Source organism: Quercus robur, chromosome 4 (genome assembly GCF_932294415.1).
Source record: "Quercus robur chromosome 4, dhQueRobu3.1, whole genome shotgun sequence".
In the NCBI taxonomy this organism is placed as follows: Eukaryota; Viridiplantae; Streptophyta; class Magnoliopsida; order Fagales; family Fagaceae; genus Quercus; species Quercus robur.
This window is the reverse complement of record NC_065537.1, coordinates 17,583,179-17,601,761: the sequence shown is the minus strand read 5'-3', so window position 1 is coordinate 17,601,761 and position 18,583 is coordinate 17,583,179. Positions and strand designations below refer to the sequence as shown.

The 18,583-nt window shown below is 35.4% G+C and overlaps 1 protein-coding gene across 1 annotated transcript; it reads left to right on the top strand.

The window, feature by feature from the left end:
- Positions 1-446: 446 nt before the first annotated feature.
- Positions 447-1,455, top strand: LOC126724378 (disease resistance protein RGA5-like). The gene is made up of 3 exons (XM_050428940.1): positions 447-555; positions 649-757; positions 873-1,455. The coding sequence occupies exons 1-3, from the start codon at positions 550-552 to the stop codon at positions 1,133-1,135; spliced, it is 378 nt and encodes a 125-aa protein (XP_050284897.1). The 5' UTR covers positions 447-549; the 3' UTR covers positions 1,136-1,455.
- Positions 1,456-18,583: the final 17,128 nt, after the last annotated feature.

Sequence of the window (18,583 nt, the reverse complement as noted above, 5' to 3'; positions counted from 1 at the left end):
AATGTGTTTGAGTTTGGTGAGAGAGTGTAATTAAAGTGTGTGTATATCATTAACAATTAGTTTGTTTCTCAACAAAAAGGAAAAAAAAAAAGTTTTGAAGATGTGTCAATTTTTAAATAAAAAATAAAAAATGGTAGTTTTGAAGATCATAACTATTATTTAATTTGATACTATTTTGTTGTTAATATTTAATTTGATAACAATATCATCTTTTTTTTTAATTTTTTTTTTATAATTTCTAGAGATAATTATAACATGTTACTAGCCCTACAGTTCGAACCCTTTATCCCTTAGACTCTCCCCAGCTATTTGTGCATGGAAATATATCAATTCAGTTACAAAGCCTTTGGCGATAACAGTATTATCTCTCAACAGACTAATAAAGTAATTTGATAACAGATCTATAAATAGTAGTATCATCTCTTGCTCCGAAAACCTCAAAACAACAAGAGTTCTCTTTCTCTCCCATCTTCAAATACTATTCTATCCCACAAGGTGTGAGGCTTTTGGTCCATCCCCATATATTATCATTTCTAAAAAACCAAAACCATGACGGTATGCAAGATGTCTATGCTATTAAAAAATAAATATACTTTCTTATAATTCAAAGTTGCATCATTTGTGATTATTATTGTTTTGTTTCTTCAGCAAAAGGTGGTCCTCAAGGTTACCATGGATGGGCAGAGGTGTTGTTTCCGCATTATGAAAGGCGACCACGCTCGCAAAAAAGCCATGAGGATTGCAGTTGGCCTCTCAGGTAACAAAACCCACGTTGTATTGTATTACAAAATTTGTAACACTACATATTAACACCACTTGAACCTATTTATTATAGCTGTTAATTAATTTGTTGATGCATGTGACACTTGCAGGAGTGGAATCAGCAGCTATAAAAGGGCAAGACAAGGACCAAATAGAGGTAAAAGGCAAGGGGATCGATACCGTTAAACTTGCAACGTTACTAACGAAGAAAGTAGGGAAAGCAAGCATAGTAAGCGTTGCAGAAGAGAAGAAAGAAGAGAAAAAAGATGAACTGAAGATACAGTACATGGTTGAGCCTCCTAGTTATGGTTTGTATCCATACGCATGCTATGAGATTCCCAGATATGACACACCTTCTTGCTCCATAATGTAATTTTATACCAACCATCAGCAAAAGTAACCACAAAGAGGGAGACACTTGAAGGGTTAAACTATACATCTTCTGGTCTTCATGATGAATTCCTCTAATGGATAATTTTCCATTTAGAAAAGATAAAAAATTTTCTTAATACCCAAAAAATAAAGTCCTCAATGCTTCATGAGGTGATGGAGATGCAAATTCTACTTTAAATTAGGGCTTGGTTTCATTATACGTTGTTGATGTTATTTTTCTCTCCTCATAGAGAACTTCAAATAAGTATGGTTTTAGTTGTTTTCCGTTTGACAACAAGGACAATTTAGCCACACTAGAAATTGTAAGTTAATTGTTGTTGGTATATATTTGTATTGCAAGTTGTTAAGAATGAATAATAAAGTAATATTAGCGTTGGGTTCGTATAAAATTAATACTAATAATATACCAATATAATATTTGTGAAATTTATTGTAACATTGTTCTTCTAGATAGTTTGGGCTGGCTTGTTTTGGACACGTGTGTGTACACGTTGAATTGAATTGAAATGATAGTATATTGAATTGAAATGTCTTATTTGCCCCTCTGCACAAAAGACAAAAAAAACTTTCCTATTTATTGGGAACAACCTGGTGCTCGCGGTCCAGAACTTAACAGCCTTAACAAACAGTGTTGTTTGGGAAAATTGTTTTAGTAATATTATTTGTATTTTTTAAAAGTTAATGTGTATTAAAAAATACATGAAAATATATATAATATTGTTTAAAAATTAAAAATTATTGTTTAAAATGTCGTACCAAATAATCCTTATAACTCTAATAGTCCTCATACCAAGTAGGATCACAGCAGTCTAATACTAAAAAACTCTGAAAAGAAACAGTGTGTATATATAATATAGTATAAAGCCTGCCTACCATAAAAACAAAATAATAATAATAATTTCTTTTTGATACGTGCCTTTCAATTTGTATCTTAGAGTTTCTGTTGAGTTTTTAAAAGCATTCAAGCTGAGTTTTAGATGTTTAAACTTGACTAGACAACTAATATAAAATGTTCAGACTTTTCTTAAACTTGAACTATGCCTATAAATTATATTTAAGCCTAAATTTGTCAAATAGTCGAAGAACTTGAGCTCGGCTTGGCCTAACATGATTTATTAGTCAAATCAAGCTCAGACTCAATATCAAGCTTTTGAGCTAAAGACATTATACAAGTAGATTATTATGCTTATAATAGGCATACAATCAAATCTATTGATTTAGGCATGTGGTCCTCAATTCCCAATTAATTAAAATTTTAGTAAGATATTAGTTTATTTTTCAAGTTTATATCAATCTTATTATTATCAAGCTCATAAATCAACCTAAGTTTGGCTTGTTTTTTACTAAGCCCTATTGTCCACAAGCCTATTCATGAATTTTATTTTATTTTTTTGCGTGTGCTATATATGCTCATTTTTAAATAAGTCTAAAATTAAGGCTAAAGTTTGGCTTTAGGGGTGGCAATTCGTGTTCGCGTGTTAGGTTTGTATTATGTCAACTCATGAATATCCAACTATATAGGTCAACACTAATCGGACATGTTTATTAAACGGGTCAAGATTCTTCAACCCTAACACAACTCATTTATTAAACGGATCAGTTGTATTGACCTGTTTATTAGATTTTATCAAAATGAAAAAATATATATATATTTATGAAAAAACAAGCACATAAATATTTTTAATATAAAATTTAGAACTAACAAGTAACTGCATCACAAATAATCATCCAAAACTAAAGTATAGCTCAATATCACAAGTTAATCAACCACAATATGTCAAATAAAATAAACCACAACAACTAATAAATTTATAGACTTAGAGTTTGAAGGGTATATTAGTAAAATGTCATTTAATTAAACAGGTCAAACGGGTTTCATAAGTTGAACACTAATCCAATTTTTTTATTAAACAAGTTAGTTGTGTTAACTCGAATATGACATGAACTTATTAAGTCTCAACCCATAATTTGCTAATTTCGTGTTGTGTTGTGCCGTGTTAGGTTCACGGGTCGTGTCCAATTTTTCCACCCTTATTCGGCTCGTTTATAAACAAACAATAATGAATAGGTTTTTTCTATAAACATCTTGGTTCATTTATAACCATACTTGAAATGACACGTCCAAAACTGTAGTGAGTGGTGAAACTAGAAAACATTTTCAGAGAGGCCAAAGGCCGAAAGCTATATTCTTCATTGAAAGGAAAGTATATGGTTGGCAATTTATTGAGTAGTCCATCTTGACAATTCTACCATCTTGAGCATCGCCACATTAAAATATAAAAAATATCATTGACACAAATAATTTCGTTCACGAAAATTTTAATAAATCACTTTCACATTTCATGAAATATATTTGTATTTTAATTGTGAAACTAAATAATAAAAATGGAGTTCATAAAAGGTTTGGCAATACCATTTTGTTTTTTTTTTTTATTATAAAAATTTAAACTTTAGTTTTTTCTTTTTTATTATACCATTACTGTTGTTGTTGTTTTCTTTTAAGGGGACCAAATAATAATAAACAAAGTTTCTCTCCAAAATAATTTGGAGAGAAACTCTACAAACTCCTCATATATCTCTATATTGAATATGAATTTTGAAAATTTAACCATTAGATTGCATGTTGTTATTATATTCTTCATGTATGTAAAATTTCAAGAAAATAAAAAATCAATTGCTATTTCATCAAATAAATATTAAAATTTCAAATTTTTATGATCTAAAATTGTGTATAAAAAATAAGTTTTTTGATCGAATAGTAAATAATATTCAATTTGAACGAAATTTGATATGCATGTTACGAATATAAGGAATATGAAATTCAATGGTTGGATTTTAAAAATTCACACTAAAAAAAAAGATATAGGAGAAGTTTGAAAAGTTTATCTCTAAACTAGTTTGAAGATAAACTTCGTTCAATAATAATTGAGCTTTGGCAATTTGGAGCGGCAGTTGAAATGGGGGCCCTAGTCTCCCTCTGCGACTGACTCAGTGTCCGGTAAGATTCCCAGCAAAATCATATAAGCAAACAAAATCTTAGCAAAAACACGTCTTTCCAGGGTGACTGTTCCACGTGCTAGAGACGAAGATTCAACATAAGTCTTGGTATATTTGTATCTTATTAAAGGATAAATCTCTGACCGTCGGATTTGGATGATTAATTAAGTTGATCTTTTGCATTCCCTGTAAAATACCAAACCTATCATTAGTGTTAGTATGTTTTTTTGGAATGTTTTTGGGTATGATGTTAGTATCTGCTTGAGGTAAATGAATTTAGCCTAATTGTGCAAGGTAGAATATTACCTATGACACCAGCAGAGCATATGTATTCAATAATTATGTTGTCCTATTCCATTTTATTTAGGGTAAAATTTAGTTTGAATTTTCAATAAAATTTAAACACATAGTTGTATCATAATTGTATTAATAGTTTTAAAAACTGAGTTGTTCAATGAACTAAAAAAGGAAGAGATTCAAGATTTTTGAAGTTGAACTAAGATTAAACTAATTAAGGTTGAACCATGATAATGTCATAATTAATTAAAATAATAGAAATATATTAAATTTAAAGAAATAGAAAAAAAATAATGAAAAAAATATTCAAAGCAATTTAAAAAAGTTTCAAAATCATATGAGCAAAATCATATATGCAAACAAAATCTTAGCAAAAACACGTTTTTCCAGGGTGATTGTTAATGGTGGGCCTTTTTGCAATGTTAGGCAAGGCTGCCTCCTGCCGCATTGGACCTAATTATTCTGGATTAGGGAGTAGAGACCGGTTCAATTGCAACTTACTTTAATCTGACTTGTGCACAAATTATGCCTCGTTTACCAAGAACATGCCCATGGTAGGCAGAGCTACTTTGGATGAGTTATGGCAAGTAGACATGATAATACTAATAATAATAAAAGAAAGTACTTTTGCCTTTAGACAAAGTGAATAAATAATCCCTAATTAGAATGATAATCACAATGACAAGAAAAGCCTTGTAAAGAAAATGGTAGAAATAAGTAGATAAGACATGAGTTAAAAAAAGAAAGAAAGAGAAAGATCAATCTGCTATGCCAAGTTATGTCGTAGGACCAAGACCAAGGAGGGAACTGTTCTCCTCAACGTGAATAATCTCCCAGTGAAAATCTTGCCATAGAAATTAATCACTTTGAGGGAAGCGGACCTGAATGGTTTGTGCCTAAAAGAATCCTTTGCCTTTGGTAGAGGGCAGGGCTCGTAGAGGGAAAGAGGGGATCAACCTATTAGTGCATGCCTGCCATTTTATCTCTTTGTTTTCTTTTGTTGTTTCTAATTTTCTTTTCTTTTTCCTTTTCTCTTCTTTTTCTAAGTGTTTTTGCTTTCGTGTTGTGATTTCTTCTTAAAGATTATTATTACCCCAATCTCCCCTCTTGTGCTCGGCAAGGGTCCCTTTATATAATGCCTGTCGTAATTGGCTTTTACCATTTTAGCCTTTAACTACCTTTATCTGGTCTGGGTGTCCTTACCAACCACCACTGGTCTGTCAGCCACTTAGCCAGCACTACTTACTTGTGCTAGCTGTGCCACTCTCTATCACCAGACAAAGAGGACTACTTTGTTCGTTTGTTTACCATGGCATTCTTACTTGCTATGGTGTGGGTGCTCTCTCTCTCTCTCCATCCCTCATGGCATGCACCTAGTGGTTCTAACTCATCATTACTTATTTCAGGCAGTATATCATCCCAGTAGGACATTTCCCCCAAAAGAGTCTAAGTAGGAACCCCAAAATAGGTTTTCCCATCTCCCCACCGCTAGACCATACCCTTTTATCTTTGACCCATGACCCACCACCTCCTGTATTGGTTAGATACAAGCTGGTGAAGTATGGGCCTTGCGCATGCTCGACTTCTGCGTGTGTCCAAAACTTGCTCGCTGTATTTGCCGTGGTCTGGAGGCTCCTCTGCATATTCTGCCACCCATCCTTAACTTCTTATGGTGTGAGCTACTTTCTGATTCCTCATTCTCTATGGCCCACTCCCTTTAGGGGCTGGGCTTTGCTTGATTGTGGGGTTTTCTTCTTTCAGCCTACCCTTTTTCCCCTTTTTGCAGTTTTGCTTCCATTTTCTACCATTCCATTCTGCCATTCCTGCTGTGATGTTATTTGACTCCAGGCTGCTGGGCCTCTTTGGGACTACTACTTATTCTTGGTCATTGGGCTTTTTACTACATTACTTGTGGGCTCTTGTGTCCCATTTATTTCCTCTTGGACATCCTTGGCTCATTTTCTTTTCTTGGGCTTCCTTGACCCTTTTCCTAACTCTGCGTTCTCATAGGTTTTTACTAATTCCTTTGGGCTTCCCTGGCCTAATTACCTTATCCACTAACTTCTTTAGGCTTCCTTGACCTAATTACCTTATCCTTTATCCTTGGGGCTCGTGGGCTTGCCCTCAGCCCCTTACTTTCTTTGCTTGCATTACTTCGGGCTTACTGTAGCTCATTCTCACTTTTCTACATCACATACTGTCCATGGGTTTGTTACTTCTCTTTCTCCGAGCTCCTTTAGGCCCATTTGCTTCCTCAAGGCCCATTTGTTTATGTCATGGCCCTGTGATCCATTATTCCTACCGTTTGAGCTTAATGGTTTTTCTATCCACTTACTAACTCTTTTCTGTCCATGTTGTTGGGCTTCTTCTTTTTGCTGGGTTTCCCAAAATGAGCATCAACATTGTTCCACGTGCTAGAGACGAAGATTCAATGTAAGTCTTGGTATATATGTATCTTATTAAATGATAAATCTCTGACTATTGGATTTGGATGATTAATTAAATTGGTCTTTTGCATTCCCTGTAAAATACCAAACCTATCATTAGTGTTATTATGTTTTTTTGGAATGGTGTTAGTATGTTTTTTTGGGTATGGTGTTAGTATCTGCTGGAGGTAAATGAATTTAGCCTAATTGTGCAAGGTAGAATATTACCTATGACACCGGCAGAGCATATGTATACAATAATTATGTTGTCCTATTCCATTTTATTTAGGGTAAAATTTAGTTTGAATTTTCAATAAAATTTAAACACATAGTTGTATCATAATTGTATTAATAGTTTTAAAAACTGAGTTGTTCAATGAACTAAAAAAGGAAGAGGTTCAAGATTTTTGAAGTCGAACTAAGATTAAACTAATTAAGGTTGAATTGTGATAATGTCATAATTAATTAAAATAATATAGATATATTAAATTTAAAGAAATAGAAAATAAATAATGAAAATAAATATTCCAAGCAATTTAAAAACTTTCAAATGAATTTTCATAATTTTTATAAATTTCGTTTAAAAAATAATAAAGTATAAACGAGCATAAAAAAAATGTGTTTAGCAAAAATTCAAATAAAATAATTTTTAATATAAATTGCACATTTACATTAATAACGTAAAAGCATAATTTTTTAACATAAATAAATTTAACCAATAATAATGTGTTGAGAAAGAAGTGATCCAATAAAATGAAAAACCATGTAAAAGTAAAGTAAATATAATATGAATTCAACAAAAGGCACAAGAAGTCCTATATGTGGTGTAATAATTATTTAATTAGAGTTTCTCAATTTATTATAAAAAATTATACCAATTAGGTATGAAACTAGCAACCTTCTCTTAGAGCCCTCCATTTAATTAAGTGTATACTTTACATCCTTTTTTGACTTTGAACCCTAACTCGGTTAGAGGCAGCTCCAGCTAAATCTAAACTTATATTTACTTGATCCCATCATCCTTACATAATAAATTAGAATAGTTGCTTAGCAAAAAAAAAAAAAAAAAAAAAAAAAAAAAAATAGAATAGTTAAAATGATTTGTATTGGGTAATCGTTGTTAATCAAATATTGTAAGGTGCCTAGCCTCTTACCTACTCATCATATAGACCTCGTAACTATTTTAATGGATTGTGTATTCTATTACTACTTGATTTAATATAGGAGATCTCGTACGATGTTAATCCCGAGTTCGTAATAAAATAAATTTAAGCGTTAGGTAACTAGTCACACTTACAAAATTCTATCATTATTAGCATTGTTTATGAGCTTGACAACTCCACTGAAGACAATAGTGGAATCATTTAGAATTATTCTAAGTCCATGTACAGATTTTTCTTTTAATTTTATAATAATTAAAAATATGTGCTATAAATTTTGTGCATGTTCACTCATTTGTATAGTACCTACCAACATAAAATAAAATATCACATACTCAAAAAAAAAAAAAAAAAAACTACATTAAAAAACCAAATAGCACAAATCAACGTCATTAAGAGCATCCACATTGGTGGAGCTATTTTTTTTAGCTATTTGCCATCATAAAAAACTACTTTATCTATTTTACCTTCTCACTTTACAAAACATCCGACATCAATGGTTTTATTTTAGATTTCAACACAATAAAATAATATAAACAACACAATAAAATAATATATTTATTACATTAAAAAATTTATTTATTTATTATTTTTTCCATATTCTTCATTGTCTTCATCACTATCTCCAGGCACCACCTACACCACCAGTGTGAAACTCAGCACCCAACAGCCTTAAATTAGCACAAACCCAGCACAAACTCAGCACACAAACAGAAATCCAGCACAAACTCGACAAAAACCCAGCACAAACACAAACACAAACTTAGCACACAAATACAAATCTAGCACAAACTCGACGGCGATAGGGCTTGGGTAACAGATCGGCAATGGGGCTAGGAAGATGGGGTCTTGACAAGATGGGTTTGGGGAGGTGGGGTCTCGGGGAGATGGATCTATGGGTCGGCGAGATGAGTTTGGGGAGATGGGTCGGTGAGTTGGTTGGTGAAGCAGAGAGAAGATGAGGGAGGCGCTCGAGAAAAAAAAAATGAGAAGGAAAAAAAGAAGAAAGGAGAGAAGACGAAGAGAGAGAGAAAGAAAGAAAAAGAGAAAATATTTTTTTAATGAGAGGAGAGAAAATTTTAATAATATATATATATATATATATATATTTTTTTTTTTGTTTTTTTTTGTTTTAGCTTCTTTCTACAATGCACGACCATTTATAGCTATGCATTGTAAATGAGGAGCTAAAATTTTTAAGTTTAGTTCCACCATTGTAGCTCACCTTTTAGAATTGGTGGTGTTGATTAAAATAGCTATATAGCTATTTAGCACCACCAATACTATTGTTCTAATAGCACCTACTCTTTCTTGGGTCATGCTAACAGATGCACTTAGGACAATGGTTAACAATTTATTTCGAGAAAGTTTTGACATTACTTTTTGGGAAATAGAAAAAGCTATCAAAATATTAATTGTTTTTTTCTTTTCCTGTACAAATTTTCTTTAAATGGATTATTAACCATTATCCTAACGGCATCCATTAGCATTTTCTCTCTTTCTTTATATATATGCCAATGGTGTGTGATGGTTAACAGCACCCACTTTTAAAAAGATGAAAAAGGAAAAGACCAATGAGATTTCATTGCCCAACTCCCATAATAGACCCCAAATGACAATGTTTCCAACTATAGTGTCTGAAATTTACAATGTCTTTTGCCAAAATCTACAAATTTTCCTTAATGCACGTGGTTTAGCTTCACTACGGAGCTATTGGAAAACAAGGCTTTGCATCTTCTACCAAACATGTAGTGGAAAATAAACGGATCTTTAATTTCAATGGGTTTTGGGCTTATCTATCACTTCTTCATAAATCCAAAATTGCCATTATATATTTAGGCTAAAATGTAAATTATATTCTCTAAGTTTGACTAAAATTCATTTCAATCCTTTAACTCTACTTTCATTCAATTGAGTATTCTAAATTTAAAATTTATTCAATTCAAGCCTTTCACCTAATTTCGTTAAAAAATTGCCATTAAAAAAATAATTTTCTCACATGAAAAAAATCTATTAAATTAATAAAATATTTTAAAAATTTTTAAATGATAATATTTTTTTCAAAAACTATTTTTTGATTATTTAATGGCAAAATTAACGGAAAATTTTAAAGGAAATTGGACAGAATGCCTAAATTAAATATATCTTAAAATTAGAGTATATATGTGTGTGAAATTCCCTACTGAAAACTAACCAATTTAATCTACTCAATAGGAGAGAGAGAAAGAGAGCTTCGGTCTATGCAAAGCCCACTATCTCTTGCAAATTTTTGTTGGTGCTCTCTATTCAAGCAAGTTGGTATTGATGATTAAAAAAAAAAAGTGAGTATGGCCTGTGCACTTGTTCTCACTGTTCACTAAATTTCACTTTCTTTTATCTCTTTAGGAAAATGAGTTTTCGTAGTTTTTGTTTCTTTCCCTAGAATATAAAAAAGTAATTTTGAAACCTAAAAAAAGAAATAAAAGAAATCACACACACCTTATTAAATGACAAGTTTTTTATTTTTATTTTTTTATTTATTTTTTTTATTGACGAGATATTTTAATGACAATGGCTTGAGATATTGTCAACATTTAATTTTAAAATCCTAGCTTTCTTCTTCTTCTTTTTTCCGATAATTTGATAGTTAATTTGAACTATTTAAGTATTAATTATCCTCACTTGTGTCAATTCATGATTGTTGCACCACCGCACACCCTTGGTGTGATGGTCACTTCACAGGTATAAGTGCTTGTGGAGTGTGGGGGGTAAGGGTCGGGGTTCAAGTCTTCATGATTGTTGCATTATAATCCAATCAAGATTCAACTATAATCAAGCTTTAAATATGACTTTGACATAAAATATGCCCTTATCATTGTGTCCTTTGATTTTGTTTGACATTATTTTTTATTTGAATTTGGATATCATTTTGTTTCCTTTTGCTTCACGATGTGATTTCATGTTTCCTTGTGTGCGTTTTATTTGATTTAGATAAATGTATGATTAGTATAGGGCTTCCTTAATAATCACCTTATTTAAAATGGTATGATAAGACAAATGGATGCCAACCCACTCGATCGGGCAAGTTTGGGTGCGTAATACCTTCCGAAGCTTATATACTAACTCAAAACTGATAGTTTGGTTAATTAGACCTTTGTATAGAGGTCAATGTTGGACTTTGAACCTAAACAGATGGTGACTACCAATTCTTCTCCTTGACCCACTCAAATGATGGCATATGCTCGAGCAACCATGTCTTAGAATGGTGCGTCCACAAGTACTATTTAATTTTTCAACACATTTGTATATTAGTTTTTTGAAGATGATAAAGCTAAACACTCTGTTTCATTAAGTTTGAAGAACAAAGGCAGTCAAACGTATCGTTTCTCTAGTGCCCCAACTCTGCTAACGTAGATAAGTATAGGGGTGAATTTGGGCTCCAAATCTATTTGTTGGTAGAATTCCTCACAGTCCTACGGGTTTAGCCTTAAACAAAGCCTAAATAGCCCAACTACAAGTACTTTTGTGATTTCTAGCCCAAAAAACCCTCTCTGTCTCAAATTTTGCCTCTTACCATCTCTCGTATATCTCTTTTAGTTCTTTTGTCCACTCTCCTTGTGTTTACTCTTCTTCAATCTTCTCTCTCACTTCTTACTTACTTCTTACCTACTTCTTGCGGTCCACCCCCTTTTTAAGCCACTCACTCCCCTTATATAATCTCCTCTAAGTGGGGTTCAAATCATTAACATTTCGCCAAATTCCATGCAATCCCACTATCACCTAGAATCCTAAGGAATTATCACATCTTTTGAGAATTGTCTTGAAATTTTTTCTAAATGCCAAATAGTGCTTGGCAAGGACTTCCTAAAAGCACTTCTAGTGCTCGGTGAATATCTGAACTTCTCTACTTCCTTGTTAATTTTGTACTGCCTTGACGGTTAATAGTGGGCCAAGATTTGACCGAACACTTAACGAGTTCACCAAACATTGCTCTCTAGATCTTGATACACTTATTGTTGGGCTAGGCCCATCCCCACAGGATTCAGGCTGGCTCCCATCCCCTAGGCTAGTTTTGGCTTGCGTATTTGGGCTTAAGTTTAGTGGGCTTGTACCAATCACTTGGCCCAAGTCCCCTACAATAGCCCCCCACGATCCTATTTTCACGAAGTGGAGATAGGATCAGGGATTATTCCTTTTGTGATCAGTTGGATTTTTTAAAAAATGACTGTTATGTCTCGGGAAGATCAAGCGTCAGTTAATCAATACAGCGGACATGATAGCTCACCTTTGGGGTACACGTGGCAGTATTCATTATATCAAACAGTCGTGATGAACTAATGCTTCGATTGCCGAGACGCGTGTGAAAAGAAATGACAGTTTGTATTAATTAATTTATGGCAGTTGCATTAAATGACATTTACTCCTATAAATACTAACACAGTTTTCGTTATTCTTTTCTTTAGTTCTTTTCAAGTTCATAGCCTTATTTCTTCCTTCTTCTCGAGTCCTTAAATTCATTCCAAGACTATTCTTATCATCAAGAAGTTACTCAATAAGTCCTCTTCCTATTGTCTATATGTTAGTAAACTTGATAGGAAAAAATGGGTTTTCATATCTTTTAAGAACTGACATAGACATAGAATCCTTCAAAGCTAGGTTTGATATCCCTCGTAATGTGAACATATCATACTATCACGAGGGAAACATAGAAGACCAAAGGTTACCCATGTAGTCTTTTTTCCTATAATGTCTATATTAGAGGGCGGGGTTAGATTTTTAGTAAATCCTTTGTTGCCTACAACCCTTAGTTTTTACAAGCTTAGCCCCAACCAATGTTTACCCAACTTTTATAGGGTAGTTAGTTGTGTGAGGCATCTTAACTGACTAGATGGCCTCAATCTTACCCATCATGATATTAACTTCCTGTATGCTATTTAGGGGAGCCTGAAGCACAGGTAATACCTTCAAACCTGAAACACTATGGTTAGGTTGATATCCTATCTTCCCGACTCCAATAGGAATTTTGCGGGGGAGTTTGTGAGAGTGAGCAAGAATTGGCTGAATGGCGAACTTACCTGCTCGACCTCTCCTCATCAGATAGGTCAGTACTTTCTTTTCTGACTTCTTAACATAACCCTACCGTGCATACTTTTCACTTTATTTTTTTTTTGAACATTTAGTATGTTCTTATTATTGTTCTCATATACATTTTTCATTTGACTCGTTCATTATTCCTCACTGTAATTTCTAGAAAAATTCAACTGGATCTAAGTGTGGTACGGACTCAGGAACTCAACTTCATTCTGCGTTCGGAAATATTTGTACATTACTATGGGCAATTGAGAGTGTCCCATCTAATCCTTGGTTGCGTGCCCTCTTACATCAGCTACCAAGATTCCTTGGGAGCTTTGATGGTTGGCAGCCCACTTTTGTCCTACCTTGACATTCGGTTACCCGAATTTCCGCTGAACAGACTTACTAGTGGCAAGGTGAGACACCAAGGACCTACAAGAGTCAGACAAGGTTCACTCAAACTTGTACGTGATGATTCGGCTGACATCGTTTTTCAGGGCCAAGCCTGGCATATTCTAGTAGAAGCCCCCAATTTAGAAGCCCTTGTTGCAGAAGCCCCTGCTCCCATCAATCCGATTGTAGGGATGGTTCAAAGGTGTACAATGGCTTTAGACCACTGATTCTTGGTTGCACAGCCCATTAGAAGCCAGGCTGCTCCTTAACCAACCCCTCAATAGACAAATGCCCTTTCCCCCCCCTCCCCCCCAATCAATGAAGGAAGAGACAGAGGGGCACTGATGACGCCTCAACTGAATCTGATACCCTTCCTGCTGACCAGCCCTCTACTCCATTTTTGGGTGGGTGGTGACTCAACTGCCCAGCAGGACCCCCCAAAAGACGAGGCCCACGACTCAACCGATCATCATTGGTTCTCAGGTGGCCTATACCTCTTCAAATCCCTTTACAAGATGGGAATGTACGTTCCATTTGGGGGACAAAGTCTTGCCATCCGACTCCTATGTTCGGACTTGGAGGACAGGTATCTGACAGCCTCAGGCAGGCTTTATTATTGCTTGTCGATCTGGAGCACTACTCAAGCTGTCGGGATGAGGATCTCATCCTTAAACTGAAATATCATACCATAGCAATGAGTATTTTATTATTAATATTATTTTTTATCTTTCATTGTTTTTATTTGTTATCCATTTCTATGTATGTATATTTTTTTATCTCTCATTTTCTTTAAGTGTTGGTGCTTAGATTGTACTGACCCTTGATCACTTCTACCATTGTTTTAGGCCGCCCAAATGACTCATATTGTAGAGGGCTGGCTAAAGGGCATGATGGAAGAGGCTAATAAGGATAAAGCCTTAAAACAAGTAGTTAAGGTGAGCTTGAATGAAAAGACCTTGGAGCTAAATGTAGTGGAGCGGCGAGCAATTACCACTGAAAAGGCATGGGAATTAGCTGAGCAGAAAGTAGAGGATCTTCAAGGTAAGTTAGGCGAGGCTGAAATTAGACTTGCCAAGGCTGCAAGCCTTGTCTTCGCTCATGACAAAGAACTCTTTGACTTGAAGGAGACATTGAAGACTTGTGAACAAGTCTACTACAATATGGGATTTAAAGACGCTGGGAACTCGATTGGACTAGTGATCTTTCACACTCAGAAGTTCAAGTTAGTGGAGGGTTGGATGGTCGCGGTGAATGTTATCGGTCTTCCTGACACCTCCCCGTTCAGGAGTGCCAACCAAATTCCACTTCCCGAGAACCCACAGATTGAAGCCCAAGCTCAAGAACAATTCGAGGACGGCGGTGAAGGGAAGGAGGGGGCAAAAAGCCCCGAAATGAGGGACTTGTCTCAACAAATTGACTCCCTCGTGGTGGTACTTGATAAGGATAACCCAGCAACTGCCACTCCCACGGAGATGCAAGGTGCTGCCCAACCAATTCTCGGCTCAGCCCCTCCTATTGCTAGTGAAGTTCCTTTGACAAGCCCCGTGCATCCAATAATTCGAACACTTTATTTTGTTAAGCCATTTAACTATGTATTTCCCCCCTTTGTATTTTATTTTTATTTTTATTATTTTCTTTGTTCATTTTTATTTTAGCTTTGCCAAAATTTTCTATATCTAACTAATTGGAACAATATTTTGTGTATTAAATTCCATTAAGTTTACTTAATATTAATGGTTTAAGTTTCTTTGGTCAAATTCTTTATTTTATTTCCTTATAATGTGATTGCATGACCGAGCCCCTTGCACATAGGCATTTTTACTATTTTAAAGGAAAATTGCACCATTGCACCCCAAAAAAATTCTAAGTATAAACATTCGGTAACACATGCAATGTATTCATGTTCCCAACCGAATGATTGATTTAATACACACTCTTGGACCAAAGGATTTGATATTTAATTAACACAACTAAGGCCTTTCTATTAAGATAACCCCCATTTCTTAAGAAAGAACCGTTACAATCTGCTTATTAGACTAATCAGTGAATAGGTTTATGTTAAGAACAAGTTCCTCTCCTTGGGGGAGTTTGTTGAAGTTTCCACCTAGTCGATGACTGGAGACGAGCCATGACCAAGTCTTTGTCCTTGAAGAAATTTGTTAAGGTTTCCACCTAGTCGGTGACTAGAGTTAGGTCGACTAACCTTAGGAAAATTTGTTAAGGTTTCCACCTAGTTGGTGACCAAAGTCAGATCGAGACCAGGTTTCTATCCTTAGAAAAGCCTACTAAGGTTTCCACCTGGTTGGTGACCAAAGAAAAGTTGAGGCCAAGTTTTTGTCCTTAGAGAAATTTATTAATGCTTATAAATAACTCAACGCAAAATAACTGAATTCCTTCCACACTCGTTGTTCAAGTTTATCTACAACCTTAGACATATCTTTCACATCTCACACTACATTTATGGATAATACTTTTTTAGATTACAAATGTTCCATGGTCGGGGTAAAGGTCTTTCTTCCATATCTTCCAAGTAATATGCTCATTCTCTGGCTGTTGCTGTCACTTTATAGGTCCTTCCCAATTTAGAGCCAACTTACCTGCACTCTGATCCTTCATACTTCCTACTGCTTTTTGCAAAACGAGGTCTCCTACCATAAACTCCCAAGGCCTCACCTTCCTGTTATATCCTCGAGCCAACTTTTGCTGATAATTCGCAAGTCGAATGGATTCCATATCTTGTCTTTCTTCCAAGCCATCTACATTCCCAACCATTTTCATGTCATTATTACTTCATGCAAAATTAGCTACCTTCATGCTTGACAAGCCAACCTCAATTGGTATGACTGCCTTTGCTCCGTGCATCAAGGACAAGGGGGTTTCACCCGTTGATCTTTTAGGTGTTGTTCGGTAGGCCCACAAGATGTTTGACAACTCCTCAACCCAATTTCCTGTCACCCCTTCCAATCTCTTCTTCAAACCATTAACTATTGTTTTGTTCATTGCTTCCGCCTGCCCATTACTCTGAGGGTACGCCAGTGATGAGTATATATTGGTTATCCCAAGACTACTACAATACTCTTGAAAGGCCTTACTGTCAAACTGAAGCCCATTATTCGATATCAACACCCTGGGAACCCTGAACCTCGTAATGATATTTTTCCATACGAATTTCTTCACATCTACATCCCTAATGTTTTCCAAGACTTTGGCTTCTACCCATTTGGTAAAGTAATTAGTCGCGACCAATACATATCTCATGTTCCTCGGCACATAAGGGAATGATCCAATTATATCTAGCCCCTATTGAGCGAAGGGCCAAGGGCTGATGATTGGGTTCAAATTTCCACCTGGTTAATGCATGATTGGAGCATGTCTTTGGCATTGATCACACTTTTTTACGTAATCAACTGCTTCTCATTGCATATTCGATCGCCAAAATTCTTGAGTTATGGCTCGGTGGGCTAGCGATCTTCCCCCTAAGTGCCCTTCATATATCCCTTCATGCAACTCAGCTAGTAGACAGTCTTGCTTGGGTGGAGATATAATAAATATGGACCTTCAAACGAATGCCAATACAACTTTTTATCCTTGGATAACCAAAAACGAGCTGACGTTCTCCGCACCTTCTTTGCCTCTTTTACATCAGTTGGCAAAGACCCATCAGATAAAAAAACAATATAAGGATCCAACCAACTAGGCTCCACTACCGAAGCAGCTGCTACAACTGCCCGTTGCTTTATGCTTGGTTGCCCTAATAGCTCCACAAAGATCATTCGGGGAATGCATTCATCTGAAGACAAAGTCAAAGTGGCCAATGAATCGACATGACTATTATGACTTCTCCATTTTAACCAAGCTGAATTTTTGGAAGTTCGCTCATATGGATTCGAACAACTTTAAATATTGTGACATGCGGTAGTCCTTTGCCACAAAGCTCCCCTCTATTTGACTCACCACTAATCTTGAATGTAAGAACACCTCTACTTCCTCAGCACTGAGCCTCTGCATTACTCGGAGTCCGGGAATGAGTGCTTTATATTCAGCTTCATTATTCGAAGCGTAAAAATCCAATCTAAGTGACTTTTCCAATATCAATCCCTCAATAGACACCATTATAATCCTGACTCCCAAACCCTTCATGTTAGACACACTAGCCATATACACTTGCCACTGTTTAAGCCTAACTTGGCATATTCCAACAGAGGCTCCTGGTGCAAGAGCTAATTCAGCCACAAAGTCTGCCAACACTTGACCCTTAATGGAATTCCTTCGCTTATACCGTATATCAAATGTTCCTAGCCTTGTTCCCATTTAATTATCCTCCTAGTGAAATCCAACCTCCTTAAAAGCAACTTCAATGGGTACCTGGTCAATACCCATACCGTACATGCTTAGAAATAATGCGGCAGTTTCCTTATAGCATGCACCATTGCCAGTGCCATTTTCTCTAAAGGCAAATACCAAGTCTCTGCATTGGCCAACATTTTACTGAGATAATATACTGATCTTTGGATCCTCTTTTGTTGTTTGAGTAACACCAAACTGACAGCATGGTCGAATACCGCCAAGTGCATATATAAATCTTCTTCGGGCTTGAGTCGGGATAAAATAGGTGGACTTGCTAAATATGATTTTAAGTCTCTAAATGCCATGTCACATTCCTCCATCCATTGAAAACACTTCCATTTCTTCAACAATTGATAGAATGGTCTACACCTATCTGCCGATCTTAAGACAAACCTATTCAAGGCAGACATCATCCCAGTAAGTCTTTACACTTCTTTAGGATTGCCGGGTGGGTGTAGCTATTGAATTACTGTAATCTGGTCAGGGTTAACGTCTATGCCTTGTGTGGTTACCATATAACCCAAGATCTTGCCTGATCCCACTCCGAAGGCACATTTGTCTTCATTAAGGTGTAACTTGTGCTGCCTCAGTATCTCAAAGACCTCAACCAGGTCACGCACATGCCCTTCACTCTTCCTACTCTTCACTGCCATGTCACCAATGTAAACTTCTACAATTTTCCTAATCTAATCCTTGAACATCCGAGTAACCATTCGTTGATATGTCACCCATCATTCTTTAGCCTAAAAGGCATCA

Coding starts and splice junctions, on each gene's coding strand:
- LOC126724378 (XM_050428940.1), top strand. Junction 758..872: donor GATTGCAGTTGGCCTCTCAG/GTAACAAAACCC, acceptor TGACACTTGCAG/GAGTGGAATCAGCAGCTATA.